The following is a 22,271-nucleotide window of genomic DNA, read 5'->3' as shown; positions in this document are numbered from 1 at the left end:
CCAACTACCTAAAATATAAAAAAGAGCAAAGCACCAGGCCTTGTGTAAAACGACCGCCTGCAGCGAAATCGTGCATCAACCAAACCTCAATTCTTTTCAAAAGAAATTGGGTCAGAGATTTCCTCAAATTGTCCCTCTCAGAGTGGTGAGTTTGTGCCAGGACATTTCAGACTATTGTCCCCCTAAAAAGATTTCCCGAAAGAGATCTTGGAGGAGCAAAGCTGGCGTTTAGCAAGCGGGCTCATCATACCCAGTTTAGTTGATTGAAGAAGAAAAAGAGAAAGGAAAGGAATTCTGAAAGGAGGGGAAGGGGGAAGAGGTATTTGAATGAAGCACTGCGGAGGCCGGAGGCTCGGGACTCGGGAGGACAGGGCAGTGGGCAGCGTGGAGGGGAACTGCGGTGGGGGACGAAACGAACGGATTTGTGGGGAGAAAACTAATGGGGGGAATAGCTGGTGCTGATTGGTTGAAACCCAAAAGGTTTGGGCAAGGGTTTGCTGGTGAGAGCAGTTTGGGGAAGGTCGGACTAGATCGGAGGACGGGGGGTGGAGATGATGTGACTTTAACAGATTTTGCTGAAAGAGATGGGGAAGGGATGTTAGGCTGCTATGAAGGTTGGTAGCCGCTGGACTGCGGTGGACTGGCAAGAGTTCCCGTCGGGGAACCGGGGCGTCAACAGCCGGGTTTTGTTTGTGAGCCTTCGTCATGTTTTGGTGGGGTAGATAGAGATTGGACGAGTCCAACCTCCCGTCTTCGTTGTAGAGAGAAGAAGAGAGAGAGAGGGGAGTTGTGATACGGGATCACGACGTTCTTTTGGGTTGTTCGAGTTGATCTATTGCTGTGGTTACCTAGGTGTGTAGTGGTGGTAAAGTGTACTATCGTTGACAACGACTGAGAGACCGAAACAAGCTGGGATATCGACCACCACCCGGCTAAGTTGACATTTGACTTGACTAACACCGGGGACTAATTACATAACTATTTGCTTCCCTTTGGGAGTCATCCGCGAAGAAAAGCAATCATTGTTATCAAAGTATCTGTCAGTGTGGATTGGATCGGATTGGATTGGCTGTGTGCAGTGCAGTTAGGGTCACTTTCCCATCCGTCATTTTCTTGTCTTGGGTCGTTGCCGATCCCGTTGCCGTGCCCGTCCGTATCTTGTCGTCCCATATCCGTATCTATCCATTCACGAGTCACAACCTTTTCCTTTTCTAACCATTTCAGTCAACAACAATAACGACAAAAACTCCAGTAAATAGTTGGCCAACACACGTCATGTCGAGCTTCCAGAGCACAGCTGCTGTGCGCGCCTGCGCCCGCCGGGCGGCTTCTACCACCTCCGCCGCGACTCTGACCTCGACGACATGCCGCGCCGCCGCTTCCCGGATACAGTTGCAAGGACAGAGGAGCGCGGGGTTGGCGCCCAAGAGCTGGAGGAGGTTCGCCTCGTCGTCGATTGCCAATGACAACCAGCAAAAGGTGCGCTGCTGCCTTCTTTTCTGGAGTGGTGGTGGTATTAGTGGTTGTGATGATGTCGCTAACTCGGTGCGCAGATGCTCGCCTCCCACTTGCAGACGGCCGATCCCGTCATGTACGATATTATCGAAAAGGTTCGCGACTCTCTCCCCTGTGAAGCAAACTTCTGTTGCGCATGTAAACACTGACAACATTTGTTTGGCCATGTAGGAGAAGCAGAGACAAAAGCAGTTCATCAACCTTATCCCTTCCGAGAACTTCACATCCCAGGCCGTCCTCGATGCTCTAGGAAGCCCCATGCAGAGTACGTTCGGAGAGAGAGAAGATGGGACAGATCAGAAGCTGACATTCATACAAAGACAAGTACTCTGAAGGCTATCCTGGAGCGCGTTATTACGGCGGTAACGAGTTCATCGATGCCTCCGAAAGGCTATGCCAGGACAGAGCTCTCGAGACCTTTGGCTTGGATCCCAAGGAATGGGGTGTCAACGTACAAGGTGAGTATTCCAACAGCTTCTCAGAGAATGCGCCGAGCTAACATGGCCTCTCCAGCACTCTCTGGTGCTCCTGCGAACCTCTACGTCTACTCGGCCCTCATGGACACCCACGACCGCTTGATGGGCCTCGATCTCCCCCACGGCGGCCATCTTTCGCACGGTTACCAGACTCCCACCAAGAAGATCTCCTTCATCTCCAAGTACTTCGAGACCCTTCCCTACCGTCTCGATGAGAAGACCGGCTACATCGACTACAACAAGCTCGAGGAGCTCGCTATCACCTACCGCCCCAAGATCATCGTCGCCGGCGCCTCCGCCTACAGCCGCCTGATCGACTACGCCCGCCTTCGCGAGATCTGCGACAAGGTCAACGCCTACCTCATGGCCGACATGGCCCACATCTCCGGTCTCGTCGCCGCCAAGGTCCTGCCCGGCCCCTTCACCCACGCCGACATCGTCACCACCACCAGCCACAAGTCCCTCCGCGGCCCTCGCGGCGCCATGATCTTCTTCCGCCGCGGCGTCCGCCGCACCAACAAGAAGGGCGAGCCGGAGCTATACAACCTCGAGAACCCCATCAACGCGTCCGTCTTCCCCGGCCACCAGGGCGGTCCCCACAACCACACCATCGCCGCCCTCGCCGTCGCCCTTAAGCAGGCCCAGACGCCCGAGTTCCGCGCCTACCAGAGCCAGGTCCTCGCCAACGCCAAGGCGCTCGCCACCCGCCTCGGCGAGCCCAAGGAGAAGAACGGTCTGGGGTACACCATCGTCAGCGGCGGCACCGATAACCATCTCGTCCTGATCGACCTCAAGCCGCAGGGCATCGACGGCAGCCGCGTCGAGCGCGTTCTCGAACTCGTCGGCGTCGCCTCCAACAAGAATACCGTCCCGGGCGACAAGTCCGCGCTTACCCCGGGCGGTCTGCGCATCGGCACGCCCGCTATGACCACCCGCGGGTTCACGGAGGAGGACTTCCAGCGCGTGGCGGACATTATCGACCGCGCTGTGACCATTGCCGTGCGCGTCAACAAGGCGGCGAAGGAGGATGCCGTCAAGAAGGGTAACGAGAAGGCGGCGAACCGCATCAAGACTTTTATGGACTACTTGGGTAATGGCGAGACGGACCCGGAGATTGTCCAGTTGCGGAGCGAGGTGGAGAGTTGGGTGGGTACGTACCCTTGCCCTTGGGACCAGTCGTCTTAGGGTGTTGACGGACCGAGGTCGGGGGAGGTGATGATGCCGAGGTTGTTGAAAAATGATGGAAGTAATGGGAATGGCAGTGGGAGCCGGCTTAGAGGGCCGACGTTGATTGAGCTGTTGGGAACCGGCCTTGAGGGTCCTGATTCTACGGCTACCTCTTCGCCTGGGGCAGTCTCAAGGGAAGGCGAAAGTGAAGTCGAGGAAAAGCGAGCATAAAAGGAGCGATGCTGGAAGCGCGGGAAGAAAGTGGGCGAAGTGAGTTTAACAGTCACTTCCTGCCTTTGTCATTTTTTTGCTCTTCTTTTCGGTCTACGTGGTTTATATGGAAACGGTACTGGACTATCACCATGATCTGATGGAACGGAATGGGATGGATGGATGGACGGGATGTATTTGTATGTATGTATGTACGTTTTTTTGTCAGCTAGCTGCGCGCGGCCCTTTCACTTTAACATTACGGGTACGACGGCGTCAGTTTTTGTTGTTTTATATATCAAAACGGTTTATGGTTCACAAGTCAACCGTTTCTAGTGCTTGGGTGCGGACAGATCAAGTTAGCTCTCTTCGAATGGACATGGCCTTCAATCACATCAAGAAAAAGATGCCAGTGTATTCATAGAGGTAGGTATACATCAAAAAGGTTGTTTGGTTGCCATAACTCATTTTCCATACTTAAAGATTGAACATCGCCGAAATTGCTTTCACAACAAGCATACCTACCTACCTACCTCTTTTTATGCACATTGCACAGAGACTGAGATGAACATCGTTGAGCGGACGGAAAGCTTACTTACTGCAATGTCTCTTGTATATCATGGTTCTCGTTAGAAGGTAGGATTTGACTGACCTGATGTCTTCGAAATCTTTTTTCGTGTTACCTTTTTGGTTCAGTTCACTTGTTTTCTTTTTCTTTGCCTACCTATTCTTAGAGTTCCAGATTACACTTCTTCCCTTAGTTTCTTTCCTCTTTCCCTCCCTTCATTTTTGTCTCAATTTTTCCCTTAGGTAAGTATCTTGTTTCTTCCAACTACCTTAGATTTTCTACTTTATTTCCTCCATTACATACCTAGACCTAGATAGATGCTTGTTCCAAACCCCCCTTTTCTCGCTACCTACTAACTAGACTAACTGCCATCATTGTCCAAGGAAGTCCTTCAAATTCTGGTTTCTCGGTTCTCCGAGGGCATAACTCACCTCCCCAATTGGCTTGTTGGTACACTTTGCAGTTGTTTGATGACGATACGAATACTACACAATTAAGGCATATTTATTCAATTACCTCTAATGAACACTGCAACAGCACAAAACTGATTGGGTATAAACTCTTTTTTTTTTTTTTTTTTTTTTCGAATATCGTCAAGATGGGTATATCATCCAAACATCTCAGTCCGTTCTTCTACCTACCATCTTCTCATATTCCCAATCTGCCTATCTGCTCAGACTTCCCTTTCGACTACGGAACTCTCTACTTATCCTTCCCGTGATCTTTCTTAGGATCAGGAATCATCCTTGCCTCCTCGTCGTATTTGTCCTTTTCCTCATTGGTATCATCCCCGTTATCCTTAACAACAACAACAGTATTGCTCTTCCCAGCGGCATTCCCCCCCTCGCCTTCGCTCACCTTGCCAGGAGCCGTTTCCTTCTCCTTCTCCCTAGAGACACTTGTGCTAGTTTTCTCTTCTTCGGCCGGCCGAGGTATCTTCTTCCAAGCCCCAGCATCATCAACATCAGCCTCCTTTGCCTCTTCCTTTGCCTCTGACTTTTCAGAGACATTAGCAGAAGCAGCAGCCGAATCCTTCTCCCCACTAGCAGCACCACCATCCTTTTCGGCACCATCACCAGAGGCAGGACCACCAAGTACCTTTGCAACAGCACTCCTCTGCTTGAAAGCCCTGTAGTACTTGGTAAGGTATCCCTCCCCGATATGGAGTACCTCTTCGTCACCGCCAACGCTGGTGACTACTTCATGCAGAACGGGCCAGAGGGCGTAGTCGACTGGTGAGGGAACGTCGCCGCCGCAGATGTAGAAGGGTGTCAGTTGGCTGGTTGTGTCTGGTTGCTTGTCTTGGTCCCTCGAATCGTCTGCTTGTGGTTGTTGATGCTGCTCTTCAGATGCTTCCGGCGTAACTGCTTTGCTGTTGGCGCTGGTTGTCGTAGTCCCCGTCGCCGCAACAGCATATGCCTCCTGCGCATATTCCTCCCATAACGCCTTCTCCCCGAGCGCATTTAACATTTTCTCCGCCCGAGAAGTAGCGGCCTTCTCATCAATCTCTTCTGGTTTGCAATCCATGTTCCTGTCCGACCGATTAAGCAGCCAGTTCCAAGCCGTCCACAAGTCGTCCGCCTCCTCCAGCCTCGCAAACCTCTTTGCCACCTGGGCTGGGGTCATCTGATCGTACCTCCTTCCCGCCCCGTACACGGCATCCAAATACCTCAGAATACTCACGTCCCCGATCACCTCCGTCCGCGCTGAATCATTATCCACGAACTTGACTCCGACCCTGGCCTTCCTTCCTTCAGGCTGTTCCTCCTTCCAGTCTCCTTCACCGGCACCGTCACCCGAACCACCAGAGCCAGAAGCGTCAATAGCCCCCCTAGCCACACCAATCCCCATATCCGCCAACGCCAGCGCCACCCTCGTATTCTCCACCGTGCACATCCTCCCCTTGACGCTGCCAGCAAAGAACCTCTTCGGGCTGCCCATATGCAAAACATTGAACCCCCCTCCATAGTTCTTCTCCCAATCAAACTCCGAGGCATGGTTCTCGTGCCCAAACGCCTGCAGCATCCTAACCGCATCGTCTGTTTGGCCGTTCACCACCGGCTGAGCTTCGTCCTTGGTTTTTCCGACGGCGCCCTGTCCCCAGATCTTGGTTTGAGAAGAGTTGAGGAAGGTGCCGATCTGTCGGAAGGTCAGGCTGATGCGCGCGCCGGAGTAGGCCAGTTCGGAAGAGGACTTATCACGGTCGGAGCGCTTGTCGGGACGAATGGCGTGTAGCCAGCGCATGTTGGTTTGCAAGCCCATGCGGAGGAGGGAGTTGTGCGGGAGGGGGGCGCGCTGTATTTGGCGTTTGGCCTTTTCTGCTGCTGATGTTGTGGGAGTTGAAGGGGTTTCGGTCGCAGCCGTTGCTGCATCTTTCTTTTCCTTGTCCTTGGGTGGTCGCTTGGTGCGGAGGACCATGGTTCGTTCGGCGCCGAGACTGACATTGGCGATGTAACTGCCGCGGACAATGTCCAAGGTCTTGTCGCTGTGCTCGCTGATGTAATCGCTGCTGTTGCGGTAGTGCTGGATTAGGACGTGGTTGAGTGGATGGCCGAGGTGCTTCTCGATCTCGTTCTTGATGGCAAGAACGGTGGAAGAGAAGGGGAGGAGTGGTGGGGACTCGTCTGCTGGATGTCGGTATACTGGCATGTTTCCTTCGTCGTCGATGGCGCCCTGGACGGCGATGCGTCGTGGAACTTCACCGCCCAAGTGAGACATGCCGGCCCAGCTGACTTCTTCCAGAAGGCGCTCAAAGGCACCGGCGGTGAGATCAGGCGAGAGGGCATTGGTGATGACAGTAGTGTCTCCCTCACAGAGGGGTTCAGAAACGGCAGACTTCTGATGATCTTCCATGGTGTTTGATGACGTCTTTGTTCGAGTTTCTGGAGAATCGGTAGGCGACTGTGGGCTGTTGGGATCTGGCTGGTTTGGTGTTGCCAGGTTTGGAGGGGTATCCTTGATTGGTTCCTGCGCTTCGGCCGAGTTCCAATCTTTGTTGTTGCTCTGGACTTGGGATGATGAGCTTGAGAATGATCTCTTTGAGGGTTTGTCACGTCGAGATTGTGGCTTAACGGCTACTCTTGTATCCTGTGAAGATGGTGAGAGGCTGGGACCATCAATTACTTCCGTGCCGAGTACGCTTGAGGAACCAGATGGCGATTGGCTAACTCGTCCTACGTTTCGACGCATGATGGATAAGAACTCTGACTCAATGTTGTCAATTTCAACCTCTGAAGCAGATTCCAAGGGCGCAAGATCGTGGGACAAACGATTCGACAGGTCTCCACGGGTTACCATGGGCTGTGTAAGAGGTACATTAGCGTTACTGGGGGCTTGGCGTTGTTGTGGCGTGGTAGATCTGCCTGATTTTGTGGTCCTCTGCGATGGAACAGGTGGTTCGATCGAGGGAATATTGCTGGGGTCTATTGACACCTTGGCCATTGTTGGTGAAAGGCCCGTAGATTGACTTGTAGAAGCCTTTTTATTTCTGTCCTGTTTGGTTTCTTTTGCCTTTCCGGGCTTCGTGATATCCCGGCTTCCGCTCGATGGCTTTGTCCCATGCCCAGGTTTCGCCAAATTTTTGGGCTGAGCACGCTGTAACTTTTCAATGAGGGCTGGGGAGTCCAGGAGATCGCAACCCGTGAGCTTCTCTAGTTGCCGGATGGCATTGACGTGTCGCAGGTATGACCGGTAGCCGCAACAATCCTCCACGATTGTGATGTCGTAGGCATGTTTTCCAGCTTCCAGGGCGGTCGCAAAGACGCCCACATTGGTAAGGGAACCACACACGTACATGTCCGTCACAAATCGCATTCTCAGCTGTTGAACCAGTTGCGATTGGCCCGGAGGGAATGCGCTGTAGTGCGATTTGGTGGTTACGAAGTCGCGACCACGCATGATGGAGTCCTGAATGTTGGGCGGAAAATCGGCTCCTGGTGTGCCCTTCCGGACGCAGGCCGGTTTGTCAAGGCCGTCAACAACGGTAAAAAACGCCTCCTCGTCAGCTTCCATGAGCTTTTCGTCGTGCTCTTTGGAGTTGGCACGCCTTCCTCTAGCTGGTAGTCTAGAAGGGCGTATTGGTGGTATATCGGATGCTATAATGGTGTCTCCCTCGGTAGCCAGGGCGCGATGTTGTTCGAACTCGCTTCGAACCCATACAACATCGCCAGCACCGGAATCGCGAAAGACCTTGACCAGTTCAAGAATGCGATGGACGAAACCGTCTGGTTCGGTCACGGGCAAGGCACCGTCAGAAGACACAAAGTCGTTTTGGAGGTCGACCACTATGAGAGCTTTTCTGGTTGGGACGGCAGGCATGGCCGCCGCGCTGATGGGAAACATGGCGGCAGAAAGTGGAAGCTTGTGGTATATGTTGGACGATAATTGATGTAAAGAGGAGATCAGATGATGCGTAGTTGATGTTTGTCTAAATCTTTGGGACATGTCAGCAAAGTGTGACGACAGCGAGATGAGGAACAAACAATCATTACCATGTTTTCAGGATCTAGCAATCCCTATGGGCTGATGGATATAATTGTTGCACCACATGAGTGGTGCTGAGTACTGATGGGTGGACTCGGCCGAGTAAAGAGTGTCGAGTGTTGACAATTTAGACAAGAAGAAGCTGGGAATGTCGGAAGTGCATAGGTAAATACATAGGTGATGCGCCTAGGTGATGGGGATGGAGAAGAGATATGTGAGGTGAGGTGTTGAAAGTGGGTAGAGTTCAGAGGTAATCGAGACAAGGATGGAAACCTAATCGCCGGTTATCCACATCCGGGCCGTCACCACCAACGAAAGACCACATGGCCGGAGGAGAGTGGCAAGGCTAGAGGCTGAAAATTAGGTTGATAAGTCTCTAGAGCATCGAGATGAGGGAAGCAAACATCAAGAGAGGGAAATGTACCATACGCTTGTTGCGCGAACATGGGGACATTCAGCTGGAGATGTTTGGCTGTGCTCTTTTTTCACTCTCTGGTGCCAAGAATGCACGACAGGTGATGAAGCTGGCCTCTCTGGTTGGACAGCTGGCTTTTCATGTGTAGAGGAGTGTGACTTCTTTCCACTTTGGCTTTGAAACTCAAAGACAAACCTGTCAGGTACGTACCGTGACCGCTGACGAACAGGTGCCTTACAGGGGTCGGGGAGCACTTGCCGGACCAGGATGGTCGATTTTGGTTGCAGTCTCGAAGAAGTCTGCAGGGCTGGCTCCAAGACGATTGGACGGCGAGCTGGTGGGTTGGTGGAGAGCTTCGAGGGCTTCGAGGGCTTGGTGGGGCAGAACCACCATGGAAGAAGTTATTTAGAAGGAGCAACGTCCAATCCACTCCTTCTATTCGCTATCTTGTTTTCGGTCTTTGTTCTTGCTCGGGCATGATCCGAGGGTTGAAATGTGATGGTGAAACGTCCAAGTCTAACCTACTGCACTCACCACTGCATCACACCTCCTTCTGCCGATTTCATGACTTCGAGAGTCGACAGTCGAGACATCAACCGACACTCAAAGCAAACAATGATTTCAACCTCTTCTGCATATCTCTCTTTGGTCGTCTTTCTCTTCCCTCTTGGATGTCCTCTCGCGCCCTGTGATCAATACGGTATGCACAAGAGAACCAACTGAGCAATCAATCGGACACCGCCATCGGCAAGTTCCGTTGGTTACAACCATATGCACACCATACAGTAATGTCCCCTGTTAATGCAAGCCCACCCTTTTGCAAACACATACAAACTGACCCATTAGATGCAAAGATTTCTGCGGCCCGGATTCCCAGTTTTGTATGTAAGTGAGGCACCCCTTAATGCAAAAACCCCCCCTAATGCTAAGACTCCGAGCTGTCCCCCATAGTGCCGGAATTAGTTGCATTAACAGGGGACATTACTGTAGCTCTACGATATCTCGTCTTCGCGAATGGGTTATCTGTGAGTGATGAACTTCCTCGTGACCATGCTTGCCCATCCACGACCATTGCGACCACTTGGCGAGCATAAATGTAGAACCAATATTTCCACGCTCTCATGGATGACTCCCTGTTTCCGCATCACATGCACTCACACCTGGGTAGTGATAGTCGATCTTGCTGACGTGACAACAACAAGAACTCCATGTTTTCCAATAGCTTCATGCAAGGAAACCAACAGAAACTCACATGGCTACATTTCTCATGCTTGATGCGGGTTTCCATTGCTTGCTCGCTTGTTACACAGATAAGAGAACTACCCGTACCCGGTTACACACCCTGCACGTTGGCAAGGCTATCAACATCGGTCACAGAAGCCGAAATCTGGCTCGGAAGAGAGACGTCCGGCCAAAGCAAGGGTAGATGTGACGCTGCCACTTGCAGGACAGAAGCGGTATGGATGTTGACAGTAAAGAACTCACCAAAGCGGGACAACACAAAGAGATGGGGGAAAAGATGTTTGCAGGTTCAACAAACACCGCGCTTAGTTGAGGTTGGGAATCGGAATCCGCATCATACCCCTGAAGCCAACCAAGTCCTCCAACTCCACCGCAATATCCTCAAACGACGGGCGCGAGTTAACTTGAGGGTCAGCACACTGCAACTGCAGTTTCTCCAACCCTTGAGCGATGGCCTCCTCTTCCTCTTCTGTGAGTTCGCTGCTGTCCCTGAAGGCGGGAGGAGCCGCGTCGGCGACTTCGATCGCCATCTTCGCCTCTGGAGTCTGAGTTGACTTCTTCTCCTTCTCCCTCCTGATCAAACCAAGCACATCCTCCAACAGATGCGCAAAAGCCAACACTTCCAACTTCTCCATGCCGGCGTAGATGTCCTCGTCCGTGCCATAAATTGTAGCAGCACCAAAGTCTCCCAGCAAGGCATGTCTGTCTGCCTTGCTAGCCAGGATGTTGTGCGCGTACAGATCGCCATGAGCGATTCCTCTCTGATGGAGATGAGCGGCCGCTCCAGCAATGCCTGTCAACATCCCCAGCGCCTCAGCCGCGCTCAGCGAGGCGTCCTCTGGGAAGCAGTCACGGCTGCACGTATCAAAAGAAGGCGGCAGCCCAAGAGCCGAGTAGTACTCCGGAATCAACTGCATCACAATCCCTCCTTGGAACTTCTTCTTCTCCTCCTCCCCTTCAGCAGCACCCCCCTCGCCTCCTTCAACAACCTCATCAGGATGCCCAACCACCCTCCCCAAAACCGTAATCAACCCCTCATGAAACCCCGCCGCCAGCACCGCCGCCATCTCATCCTTCGGCGTCCCATCGCTCGTCACGCCGCCCTTGAACACCTTGATGGCCACCTCCTCCGCGTACTCCTCGCTCTGCTTCCACAAACCCCTGCTAATAACCCCCGACGCCCCCTCGCCCAGCGTCTCCTGCACTTGAAGGTTCTTCCACTCGATCCTCTCCAAATCAAACCTCTTCCCCGCCTTCGCCGTCGCCGCGCTCGTCTGCTCCTTGACACAAGGATTCCCCGCAAACGACAAGAACGCCAGCTTTGGTAAGTTAAACAACCACTCCGGGATGCTCTCGAACCGGTTCGCGCTCAACCTTAGCAGCGCCAGGTTTTTACACCCCGTCGCCATCGACTCTGGCAAGCTGCTCAACCGGTTCCCGGATAACATGCACTTCTCCAGCCTCTCGCACTTGCCCAAATCCTCAGGTAGCGTCGAGATCTGATTATCCGTCAGAATCAACCACCTCAGATTTTTGGGCAAGGAACCCTCCGGGATGGTAGTCATGCCGTTCGACCGGAAGGCGACCATCTCTAGGGAAGGACATTCCGCCAAAACGGAGGGAAAAGTGGTGAAATTGTTGGAAGACAAAAACAGGATGCGCAGGTTGGGAAGGGAGGTGCCGAATTCGGACGGGAGGGAGGAGAGGCCCGTGGAAGAGAGGTCGAGGTGCGTGAGGGTGGCGCCGAGGGTGAGGATGGCGGGGGGCAGGCCCGAGGGGAGCGGGCAGGTTAGTTTGAGGTGGGTGGTGGAGGCGTAACCGCCTGTGTTGAGGGTTTCGAGGTCGTGCATTTTTGTTGTCGGAATGGGGGTGTTGGTGGGCGGTGGGTGGTTAGAAGAAAGGATTGACTTGGGTAAGTAATTGGTGGTTGTTGTTGTTGTTTACAAAGGAGTGTTGTGACTTGTGAAAGCGTGAAGGCATTCACGAGGTCAAATTGTTAGTGAGTTTGATGCATGGAGGTATCCGCTTGGTGGAACCCGTTTTCCACCTTGGCGGATCCATCGTGCCCCAGAAAAGAGTGCGATAACGATAAGAGGAGGGTCCACATTGGACGGCATGGGCAAAATGGATGCTGACATGAGATGGATTTGTGCTCAGATTAAAGCAAATCGAAGTCCTTATTATTGTTCGAATGTCCTCTTGATGATTCTCGTCTTTTCGTTTCCTGTCGTTCTGTCTACAGCAACTGTCTGATCTCCCTGCACGAGTAAACAAATGTTCCCGGCAGGCAAGTCCCAAATAGTACTAGCGCCTGGCCCAAGCTGCAAGGCTGGTGAATGTGCTTTTGACATCAGCTTGGCCTGTGCGTGGGTGATCCCCGACCGTTGAATCCATTTCCCAATTCAGCTTTCATTCATCGACTGCAAGGTGCAACCGCGCCAGGCCTTATCGATTCGTCAAGAAGCTCTCAGTCCGCGACTTTCCAACATCTTTGCAGCAGCCAAATCAACCTTCCACAACTACCATATTTCATACGACCACAGAACGAGCTTTTGTCAGTACGGATTAGCGCCCGATATAAATACCATTGGCAAAACGTGTCGTCTGCCTGGCTTCGTCCCCCGCTCTCGTGGACAACAAACCATCAGCCATGGCGACCGACTCGCGCAAGAGACCTGCGGACGCAGAGGGAGCGCAACCGTCACAATCTAAACGACCAAAGACCAACACATCAATACGAACAATTCTTGCAGTCGAGGCGATCGGAAAATCGCCAAATGCATCGACAGCACCCACTCCCGACGGGCTGGCGAAGAATGGACTGAGACGGAGCATCGCGCTGGCGCTGGAGACGGTCGGCTTCGACGGAGCCACGCCCGAAGCAATAGAGAGCTTTACTATAATGACGGAGACGTGTATGCCGCCTGCGCTGAGGCTGCCCCGCGTCACTATGTCTTCATGCTAACCTCACCCTGGGCAGACCTCCATTCGTTAACCGAAGAAGTCAAGGCCTTTGCAAACGCCTCGCGCCGCTCCTACCCGATACCCAAGGACTTCGAAAACACATTGAAGCGTTTCAACCTCACACCCACAGCTCTATACTCCCACAGAAAACCTCCGATATCGAAGAAGAAGCGACAACCAGTGTGGGAAGATCTCCCTCTAGACGCCGCCATCCCCACCGACCTCCCCGTCCTCGCCCCCGAACTCGACGGCGCCGCAGACAAGGCAGCCAAGAACTACATACCCAGCTCATTCCCCTCCTTCCCCAGCGTCCACACCTACAAATACACACCCGAAAGCGTCGAGGCCGCCACGGCGGTAGACGATAGCATCATGACCGACACACAAGCCACCGCCACCATCACCCAGACCCAAACGATGGTCGAATCCCAGGCAGCAGCAGCAGCAGCAGCAGCAGCCCAACAATCACAACTACCAACCAAGATCCCCCAACGACCACTGGCACCCGACGAGATCCCCCGCGGCGATCCTAAGAAGATCCGCGAAGCCGCCGCCAAGGAAGCCAAGGCCGGAGAGCAAGCTTTACGCCGCCTCATGCGCGCCAGCAAGATCGCCAAGCAGAAGGACGTGTCGGCCACAGCGCAGCGGGAGCCGGCCAGAAGGGAGCGGTACGCGCTGTGGGAGGCGGCGATGCGCGAGCTGGTGGAGGACGACACCAAGGCGAAAGGCAGGGAGGTGGCGCCCGCGGCTATGCATAGCCAGCAGGGGAGGGTCGAGATTGCGGACCATAGCATGATTGTTAATGCGGAGAAGGGGTATTATAGGAAGGAGGTGGCGAGGCCGGGGGTGAGGAAGTTGGCGGGGGAGTTGGCGGGGAAGTGAGGCGTGAGATTATGAAGGTGATGGCGCGAGGGCGATGGTGAAGATGGCTACAAGGGAAGAGGTCACGATCAGGAGTGATTTCTCTCGGGAGTTCGAGGATGACGAGGCTACTATGTGGGAGTGGTAGAGATCGAGGCTGATCATGATGATGGCTATGGTCTTGCGAGGACAATGCGCATGGAGGCTGGAAAGATTGACATGCGAAGAGAGGGGTGTGGTGACCGGTCATGATTAGTCTACGGCTATGAAGATGGCACCGAGCTGTTTTTGCTTGATTCAAAAGGCATGGGGAGTTATAGGGACGGCGCATCATTGACAGCATTAGCATTTGTCGTCTTTCTCGAGTTTATACAAGATACCCATACGGACATATAAATAGACGGACATTGGTCTATACAGCGGATGTTGCCTGGTTCCGGTGTTATGCAATGGCACATGATTGATAAGTAGTCAGTATTAGGCAAGATATCATAGGCCACACCGTGCTGAACATGGAGCATATTGAGCATCTTTGAACTTGACATTGAATGCCACAGTAAACAACAACTTGGATTCTTTGTCCACTCCAGCTCAACGCCGTCTGATGCGAGCCGACCAAACAGAATTTCGATCCGAAGATCTGCCTATTTCTCCAATGCTATTATTGAGTGCAGTCATGGTTGAACCTTGGATGGATCTGTTTGTCATCGACCGAGGAAGTGAGGCTCTCCAAGTACACTAATTGAAAGCTGCCAGCTTTTGCCGGGCCGGCAATGACACAGTGCACTTGCAGTGACGACACCGCACTGCAGTTCCGGGCAGGCCGCAAATTGCACTTTGCAGTTTGCACTGTCTGCCACACTTCACCCATTTTGGGGGAGGCCCAGGCCAGCCATTTCGAGGCGACAGCGCCAAGGCGGCAACAGACCCCACCACCCAGCGACCGCAGTTGGCGTCGGCCGACCCTATTTTCCGCCGCACAAAAATTTCCGGAATTCCTCGTCTCGTCGCCTGTCTCCGCATTGTGCCTTTGACGATTTCTGACCCGCGCAGAGGCACCGTGAAAAAGCTCACCCATTCTCCCATTGATCCGTCCCCCTGATCAACCAGAAAGGAACACAAGATGGCTGAGCAACTCATCCTCAAGGGCACCCTGGAGGGCCACGTAAGTTTCTTTTCTTGCCAATTCCTCGCTGATGTTGCTGCTGTTGCTGCCATGTTTGTTGTCGACGTTGCGCTGGTGGGCAGGTTGAGAAGGACCGCGGTGGGCGCAAACTGAAAAGGGTACTGCGAAGACGACAAGTTGGGCGACGACGATGGGGACATGGCAGCAAAGCAGACAGCAAGCGATTCGTGAACCACATGGAGAGATGTGGTGGGAAAGCAAAGCGAAGCCAGAAAACTAACCACAATATCTTTTACAGAATGGCTGGGTCACCAGCTTGGCCACCTCTTTGGAGAAGTACGAAACCACCATCACCACCGAATAACCGCACACTCCGCGCGAAGATCATGAACTTACAATGCTCTCGCAATTAGCCCCAACATGCTCCTTTCTGGTAGCAGAGACAAGTCCCTCATCATCTGGAACCTCACCCGCGATGAGACCTCGTACGGCTACCCCAAGCGCCGTCTCCACGGCCACTCTCACATCGTCTCCGACTGTGTACGTTAATACTCGAGCCGACATTGAATTGGCGGAGGATTGTTGATATCTGGAATCGGGGGCAGTTTGACTGATTGGCGCGGCAGGTGATCTCTTCCGACGGTGCCTACGCCCTCTCTGCCTCGTGGGACAAGACCCTCCGTCTCTGGGAGCTTTCCACCGGCACCACCACCCGCCGTTTCGTCGGCCACACCAACGACGTTCTCTCCGTCTCCTTCTCGGCCGACAACCGCCAGATCGTCTCCGGTTCCCGCGATCGCTCCATCAAGCTGTGGAACACCCTCGGTGACTGCAAGTTCACCATCACCGAGAAGGGCCACACTGAGTGGGTTTCCTGCGTCCGCTTCAGCCCCAACCCCCAGAACCCCGTCATTGTCTCCTCCGGCTGGGACAAGCTCGTCAAGGTATGTTGTAACCTGCTTTACTCCCCAACCCCAAAACCGATACCATGATGCATGCATATTTTTTTCATAAAATAGTATTTGCTACTTCAGAGCCTTCGGGCCATGAGACCAACTTCACACGCACTGATTTTCTCGGAAATCTAAACTCCTATCACAAACTGCATGAGATTTCGAGAGGATTTTGCGACTAACAGTCTCAAACAGGTTTGGGAGCTCTCGTCCTGCAAGCTCCAGACCGACCACATCGGTCACACCGGCTACATCAACGCCGTCACCATCTCCCCCGATGGCTCCCTCTGCGCTTCCGGTGGCAAGGACGGTACCACCATGCTCTGGGACCTCAACGAGAGCAAGCACCTTTACTCTCTCAACGCCAACGACGAGATCCACGCCCTCGTCTTCTCCCCCAACCGCTACTGGCTCTGCGCTGCCACCTCCAGCAGCATCATCATCTTCGACCTCGAGAAGAAGAGCAAGGTCGACGAGCTCAAGCCCGAGTTCCAGAACATCGGCAAGAAGTCCCGCGAGCCCGAGTGTGTCTCCCTCGCCTGGTCCGCCGATGGCCAGACCCTCTTCGCCGGTTACACCGACAACATCATCCGTGCCTGGGGTGTCATGTCCCGCGCTTAAGCGGAGACGTCGGAGCCGGGACTGGTTGGCTAGGGGACGTTGTGGACGGGAGGCTTGCTGCGCGGTTTCTGTCGGCAGTCCGTGAAGGACGCCGCACGCGTCGTGCTGCTGCTGCATCAGGGCAATTTCGAAGGATTCCATGGTAAAGGCGTATCTCGGAACTGCTTTGTATCGTCTTTGCTTTCTTTCATTTTAAACATACCAAAATGAAAGGACAACTGGGAGCTATGGGAAAAAGTTGCATTCTAATGTCACGCGAACGGGCCTCTACGTGCAGCGTATTTTGGTCCACCTATGGCAATGAATGATAACGAAGGCCAAGATGAACCATCTGTTGTGTCCCTTTGTTGTTGCTGTGAGGTAATGTGTCAAGTGATTGGGGCCATGGTGTCTGGTGATGTAAATTAGGATTAATGTTGTCCTCGGTGTGTCTCTGTGAGTTGTGAAGGTCCTGATATCTGTCTCAATTGTAAAGATCCCGCTCGCGTCGCCTTCCCCAATGTAGGTAGCCATTCCAAACCATCTTGGAAGTCTCCCCAACCATACATGCATGCAAAGAGACCTTTCCCTTCTACTCCCAACCAACACATCGATCGACCTCATCCCCCCTTCTCGTTACCGTCCAACTTGCACCTCCTCAAACTGATAGGGCCCCTTCACATCTCCCTCCCAGGGCCCATTTCCATTTCCATTTCCATTTCCATTTCCATTTTCATGCCCATGACCATGACCACCCATCTCACCACTACCATCCCTTCTTCTATCTCCCTCACCCCTATCTCTCCCCCTTCCCCCTACCGACCCCGAACCGCTACTACTAACATGGCCATAATCGACCCTCGAAACCCTCAACTCCTCCAACGGGACTTGAACAACCCAAGAATGATGATCCTGGCATTCTCGTTCCAAATCCTCCCTCCTCCTCTGACGTCTTCGTCCCTCCCGCCACTGCAAAAAACAAACGGTCACGAAGGTGATCAACACCAGGACGAGAACGGTGTCGATTATCGCTGTTAGGGTGTACCCCTGGGTGGGGGAGAAGAGGGAGTCGGCGTCTGGGTCGTTCTCATTTTGCTGGGTGTTTGGTTGAGTGTCTGGTTGTTTGGATATGGGTGTGAGGGTGGAAGCGGGGGAGAAGGGTAAGGGAGAGGGAAGAGAGGGGGTAAAGGTTGTGTTGGTGAGTTGGTTTAGCTGAGTGGGGAGAGGTTGAGTTAGTTAGAGGTAGTTAGTTAGGGTATGTTATTGTATGTATTCTAGAGATGTATTCATGGGTTGGGTTGGGGATAGAGAGTTGTGAGTTGGTAGGGATGAATGAGTAGGTTGGGTTGGGATTGGTATGTTGACTAACCTGTATCATCGCATCTTATCTTCCCCCCTTCTACTTCTCTCGTCACTTCGGAGGACTTCGGAGGTAATCAATCTATCGATCTCTGTCTGTATGTATGCCTCGGCGCAAACAAACAACCAAGTGGACCGGGATGATTTTTAGAAAAAAAGAAAAAAAACAGACGAGTCCTTGTAGTGGCCCAGAGAAAACCAGTCCAAGTGATGACCTAGAGATAGTGTATACGAGTCTCGCGAGTTAACCCAAAGAATAGGTAGGAAAAAAACCACGGACGGACGGTTCAAAAGTTCAAAAGTTCAGACCAACCAACTATGCAAACTGAATGAACCAAGTGCCCGCTTGAAAAGAGACGAGAACCAGATGAGAAAAAGAAAAAGAAAAACAAACAAAGGGAGTCAGTCTTCCAGGACCGACCGAAACAACCAGACCCCGACTCGGGAAATAGCCCATCCATCCACACGTACAACTTAACTCAACCTACCTGCATTGCCGACTTCATTTGTGTAGAATGAGCCAGGAATAGATAGACGTCTAGTTTGCTTTTTCTGTGGCCATGCATGTTCTCTAAAGCCATCCATCAGTGGACAAAGTGACACCGTCACACATTTCCCCCCTTGTGTTCAAGTCCAGTCCAGTCCTATATTTGCTTCTACATAGATGTACCACCACTAACGGTGGCTTTTGGCGTAGGGCGACACGACATCCGATGTGTTCATGTTGACAGCCTCAAAGTTCGCAGTAACCATCTTTTCGGCTCAACTACTTACTGTGTACGAGTTCGTCATGGTGAGTGTTTGGGCTACTGTGTTAAGGACGAGCGAGTCTTATAGGCCCAAGAGAAAATTTTCCTCACGACACGACACACCGGGAACGTTTCGCATTCATGTTGCGGGGGGTGGGTGTCTTCTTAAACGAAGTGCCAAGTAAACGTTTTTTTGGTAAGGTAGGTACTGATAAAAGTTAAGTAATTCCAAACGCTGTTCTCCTCTATCCATGTTTCCTATCATCCTACTCCATATAAAAACAAAACCAAAACCGCTGATGATAACAAAAAAAGAAAACCATATCAACCTCAACAACTCCCCTTCTACATCCCGTCTCCGTGTTTGCCCTGTTCCTCCAATATCTGTTTCTGTGACCCTTCCTCTGTTTGCCCTTCCTTTGATTGCTCTTCCTCCGTATGTGTCCCCTCCTCTTCCTGTCCGTCCGTAACACCACTCAAGGATACCTCAAGCGAGATATCCACCTCCTCCTCGCTCCTTGTTACCAAGGTCTGTGTGTTACGGTCTGTGTTGTCATGGACTTGTACGCGTTCTCTGCCCGATCCCTCCAAAGGTGCAAGTGTTTCCCTCAGGAAGCGTCTGAACCATGAGGGCTCCCATGATCTTACACTTACATTGTCGGTGGAGTACACGCTACTGGCTGTACATCGTCCTCAGCATCAGTATGTCGACTGAAAATATATCTTGGAAAATGTAAAGGGGATGAGCTACTTGTAGACACAGCGCGAAGATGTAGCTTACGAAGCGGAGAGTACACGGGGGGAAAAAGCCAAGATATATACCGCGCTCGGCGGGTGTGTGTGATATGTGCAACCAAGGAAGAGATATGGCCATAACAAAGTCGTGCGAGGACAAATGAAACAGAATATGTGAAGACTTGATGCAAGCTCAACTCACCTGGCCTAATGCTCGGTTGGCCCGAAGAACCACTTCCGCCTTCTCCATTGCCTTCTATTACGCCGCCGGGTTCTTCATTTATTAGCTTCTCCATTAGCTTGCCCCACTATCAGGCGGATGGGCTGAACTCACCTCCTCGAAGCGTATGTGACGCTCTTGCCCATTGGCTGGTTGCGTAGTGTTGCCAGTATTAACAACCGCCCCGGCCGTCGTATTGGCGGTCGCAGCACCCGTCCCTCTCCCATTCGCAGGTGAAGATACCGCTGGTCTGGTCCTAGATCTAGAGGTCGTTAGGCTAGCTGGTTGCGTAGTATTACCAGTATTAACAACCGCCCCGGCCGTCGTATCGGCGGTCGTAGTACCCGTTCCTCTCATATTCGCAGGTGAAGAAGATACCGCTGGTCTGGTTAGAGGAAATCGCCTAGATCCAGAGGTCGTTAGGTTAGCTGGTTGCGTAGTGTTGCCAATATTAACAACCGCCCCGGCCGTCGTGTCGGTGGTCGTAGCACCCGTCCCTTTCCCATTCGTAGGTGAAGAAGATACCGCTGGTCTGGTCCCAGATCCAGAGGTCGTCTGGGCCTGTGAAGAAGAAGGAGCCGGTGCTCTAATTCCAGATGCCGAGGACGAAGCCTGTGCAGAGGACGAAGCCTGCGCCCCGCTCTCAGACGTGGAGGACTGCCCGGGTGGCTTAGTAGTACCAGAAGCATTGGATGATGGTACAGCTGTCCGGTCTTCGGCTTCAGGCTCCGCGTCGGCTGCAGGCAGGCGGCCACGGGGGCGGCTACGCGGGCGGCCACGTTCGAGGTCATCCAGTGGTATATTCTCGGGCCTATCCCCGGCTGGGGGGTCTGGCCTGTTTTCATTCCTTGGCCTGTTTTCATTCCTTCTCCTTTCTGCGTTTCGCCAAGGGTCATAATCGCCTGGTCCCTTGGCCCCGTTCGGTACCCAAAAGAGCTTGTCAACTCGGAAAATGGCGTAAGCATACACGACGACAGTTTCGATGCTGAAGTTGAAGATGTAGAAGGCGGCGCGGCTGTGGTACCAAGCCGCGTGGCCGAGCGGACGTGCATCAAAGTTTGCCCCAAGTCTGAAGCCGGCACCTAGGGTATTCAGGGTCGAAGCGAACAACAACACCTAGATCTTGCGTAGCAGCGTTCCCTCTCCAAAGTTCTCAAGCTGATTGGCTTCAAGTTCAACGGCGGTCTTGAAAAGGGACCACAGGAGGTATCCAATGGCGACAACAGGGAGAAAAGCTGAGCTGGTTAGCCAAGTGCTCCCGGAGAGCAGCAAGATACGCTCAGCGCGGTGAGTTTTGGCGTCGAGGGTAAAGAAGTAATGCACCGTCGTGACGATGACGATAAGCAGGGCAGAGGCGATGCTTCCGAGGATGACCCAAAAGATCTTGTTCATACGTGGGTTCCAGCCCAGGCGTGGCTGAATTGCGCGGAGGAGGCGTTGGGTAAAGAAGAGGTTCACAATGATGAGGATCACGCCGCCAAGAAGGACCATAACGTTGGCAGCAATTTCAAGGCGAAGGTTGTTCGGTTGTGATGCCCAGGCCATACGCATCGAGAGTGCCGTAATCCGGGCCATACAAAAGCCGTAGAGTAGCACGGAAAAGATGAACTTGTGGTTGCGGCGTCTGTTGCATCTGAACACGGACATATGCATAGCGGCAGCCACGATGAACAATAACAAGAAGATAATGCAGGGGAATAAGTCGTGATTGGAGGAGGGTATTCCACCGACCGGGGCATACGGAGGGAGATATGACGACCCGGAGGAGCTTGCCTGATCACGGTCATTATTAGCAATTGCGTTGACAACACCTAGTTTGCTGGTCAGTTAAAGGGAGGAAATCCTTACCGTCTCCTTGGCCGATTCTTGTATGCGTGAGGGACACATGCTTGATCTGTTGCAATGGCTAATGAGGCTGATAATGATGGCGAATCGAATAAGTACCAAGACCTGGGGTCGAAGACAAGTAGCGAATGTAAATGTAACACTTTCAAAGCCCACGCCGGATCCAAAGAAAGACCACGAGATGGTGAGGAAACGGGGTAACAAAAAAGCAGTTGTTGAATAAGTGAACTTGAAAGAAGTCATCCAATAAGCCGGGATCATCACTCTTGCCGAGGCGGCGTCCAGTCATTCAAGAAATGGGGTGTAAAGAGCAATGCACTACATTGCCTTTGACAACTGAAGCTGCGTAGAATATTGGTCCTTCCTCGAGAAGAGGATCATTGAGACAACGAGGCCCTGACGATAGAGGAACTGCCTGTACTCAACGGAAGGAGGCACTCGTGATATCTTTATGGATTATTGAGAGTAGCAACCTCCTGAGAGGACATGATGTCTGCAAGGAGTGACCTTTCATAAGTTCCAACTGCCTCTCCAATGAAGGACCGTGGAGTGTCCCAGAGTGGTCATTGTAATGCATCTCGAGTAGGACAACCAGTTCGCGCTTGATAATGCCCTTTTCTGGCATCTCTCGAGAAAAAAAAGTAAACAAGGTACTGAGAATGTCACGATGATAAGATACCATTGTCCGTATGGTGATAGGTAAGGAAGGTTGATGGGAGGTCCAGGGCAGGCATGAACAAGTTGAAGTTGGAAGTTAGATGTCGAGTTGAAGTTCGATCCTCAC

At 52.6% G+C, this 22,271-nt stretch overlaps 6 protein-coding genes across 6 annotated transcripts; 3 read left to right on the top strand and 3 right to left on the bottom strand.

The window, feature by feature from the left end:
• Positions 1-991: 991 nt before the first annotated feature.
• B0H65DRAFT_175533 (serine hydroxymethyltransferase-domain-containing protein) lies at positions 992-3,336 on the top strand. The gene is made up of 5 exons (XM_062821435.1): positions 992-1,479; positions 1,554-1,610; positions 1,687-1,780; positions 1,836-1,973; positions 2,029-3,336. Exons 1-5 carry the CDS (start codon positions 1,276-1,278, stop codon positions 3,174-3,176), a joined length of 1,641 nt encoding a protein of 546 aa, XP_062683513.1. The 5' UTR covers positions 992-1,275; the 3' UTR covers positions 3,177-3,336.
• A 1,116-nt stretch (positions 3,337-4,452) lies between these two features.
• On the bottom strand, positions 4,453-8,527 carry B0H65DRAFT_175517 (uncharacterized protein). The gene is made up of 2 exons (XM_062821434.1): positions 8,427-8,527; positions 4,453-8,368 (listed from the first exon to the last, which is right to left on the bottom strand). Exon 2 carries the CDS (start codon positions 8,275-8,277, stop codon positions 4,639-4,641), a length of 3,639 nt encoding a protein of 1,212 aa, XP_062683512.1. The 5' UTR covers positions 8,278-8,368; positions 8,427-8,527; the 3' UTR covers positions 4,453-4,638.
• Positions 8,528-10,380: 1,853 nt separating this feature from the next.
• Positions 10,381-11,925, bottom strand: B0H65DRAFT_508325 (outer arm dynein light chain 1; the record flags this gene model as incomplete). The annotated part of the gene is made up of 1 exon (XM_062828211.1): positions 10,381-11,925. The coding sequence occupies one exon, from the start codon at positions 11,923-11,925 to the stop codon at positions 10,381-10,383; it is 1,545 nt and encodes a 514-aa protein (XP_062683511.1).
• A 371-nt stretch (positions 11,926-12,296) lies between these two features.
• Positions 12,297-14,381, top strand: B0H65DRAFT_463396 (Bromodomain associated-domain-containing protein). The gene is made up of 2 exons (XM_062826702.1): positions 12,297-12,990; positions 13,056-14,381. The coding sequence occupies exons 1-2, from the start codon at positions 12,726-12,728 to the stop codon at positions 13,919-13,921; spliced, it is 1,131 nt and encodes a 376-aa protein (XP_062683510.1). The 5' UTR covers positions 12,297-12,725; the 3' UTR covers positions 13,922-14,381.
• A 592-nt stretch (positions 14,382-14,973) lies between these two features.
• B0H65DRAFT_175396 (WD40 repeat-like protein) lies at positions 14,974-16,944 on the top strand. Its single transcript, XM_062821433.1, has 5 exons — positions 14,974-15,065; positions 15,325-15,362; positions 15,440-15,566; positions 15,653-15,970; positions 16,175-16,944. Exons 1-5 carry the CDS (start codon positions 15,024-15,026, stop codon positions 16,598-16,600), a joined length of 951 nt encoding a protein of 316 aa, XP_062683509.1. The 5' UTR covers positions 14,974-15,023; the 3' UTR covers positions 16,601-16,944.
• A 2,475-nt stretch (positions 16,945-19,419) lies between these two features.
• Positions 19,420-21,529, bottom strand: B0H65DRAFT_572296 (uncharacterized protein; the record flags this gene model as incomplete). The annotated part of the gene is made up of 4 exons (XM_062830505.1): positions 19,420-19,696; positions 19,757-20,758; positions 20,822-21,415; positions 21,491-21,529. 4 exons carry the CDS (start codon positions 21,527-21,529, stop codon positions 19,682-19,684), a joined length of 1,650 nt encoding a protein of 549 aa, XP_062683508.1. The 3' UTR covers positions 19,420-19,681.
• Between the last annotated feature and the right edge of the window lie 742 nt (positions 21,530-22,271).

This window comes from Neurospora tetraspora (assembly GCF_033439725.1).
Source record: "Neurospora tetraspora strain CBS 560.94 chromosome Unknown B0H65scaffold_3, whole genome shotgun sequence".
Classification (NCBI taxonomy): Eukaryota; Fungi; Ascomycota; class Sordariomycetes; order Sordariales; family Sordariaceae; genus Neurospora; species Neurospora tetraspora.
This window is presented reverse-complemented; position numbering and strand designations above follow the sequence as displayed.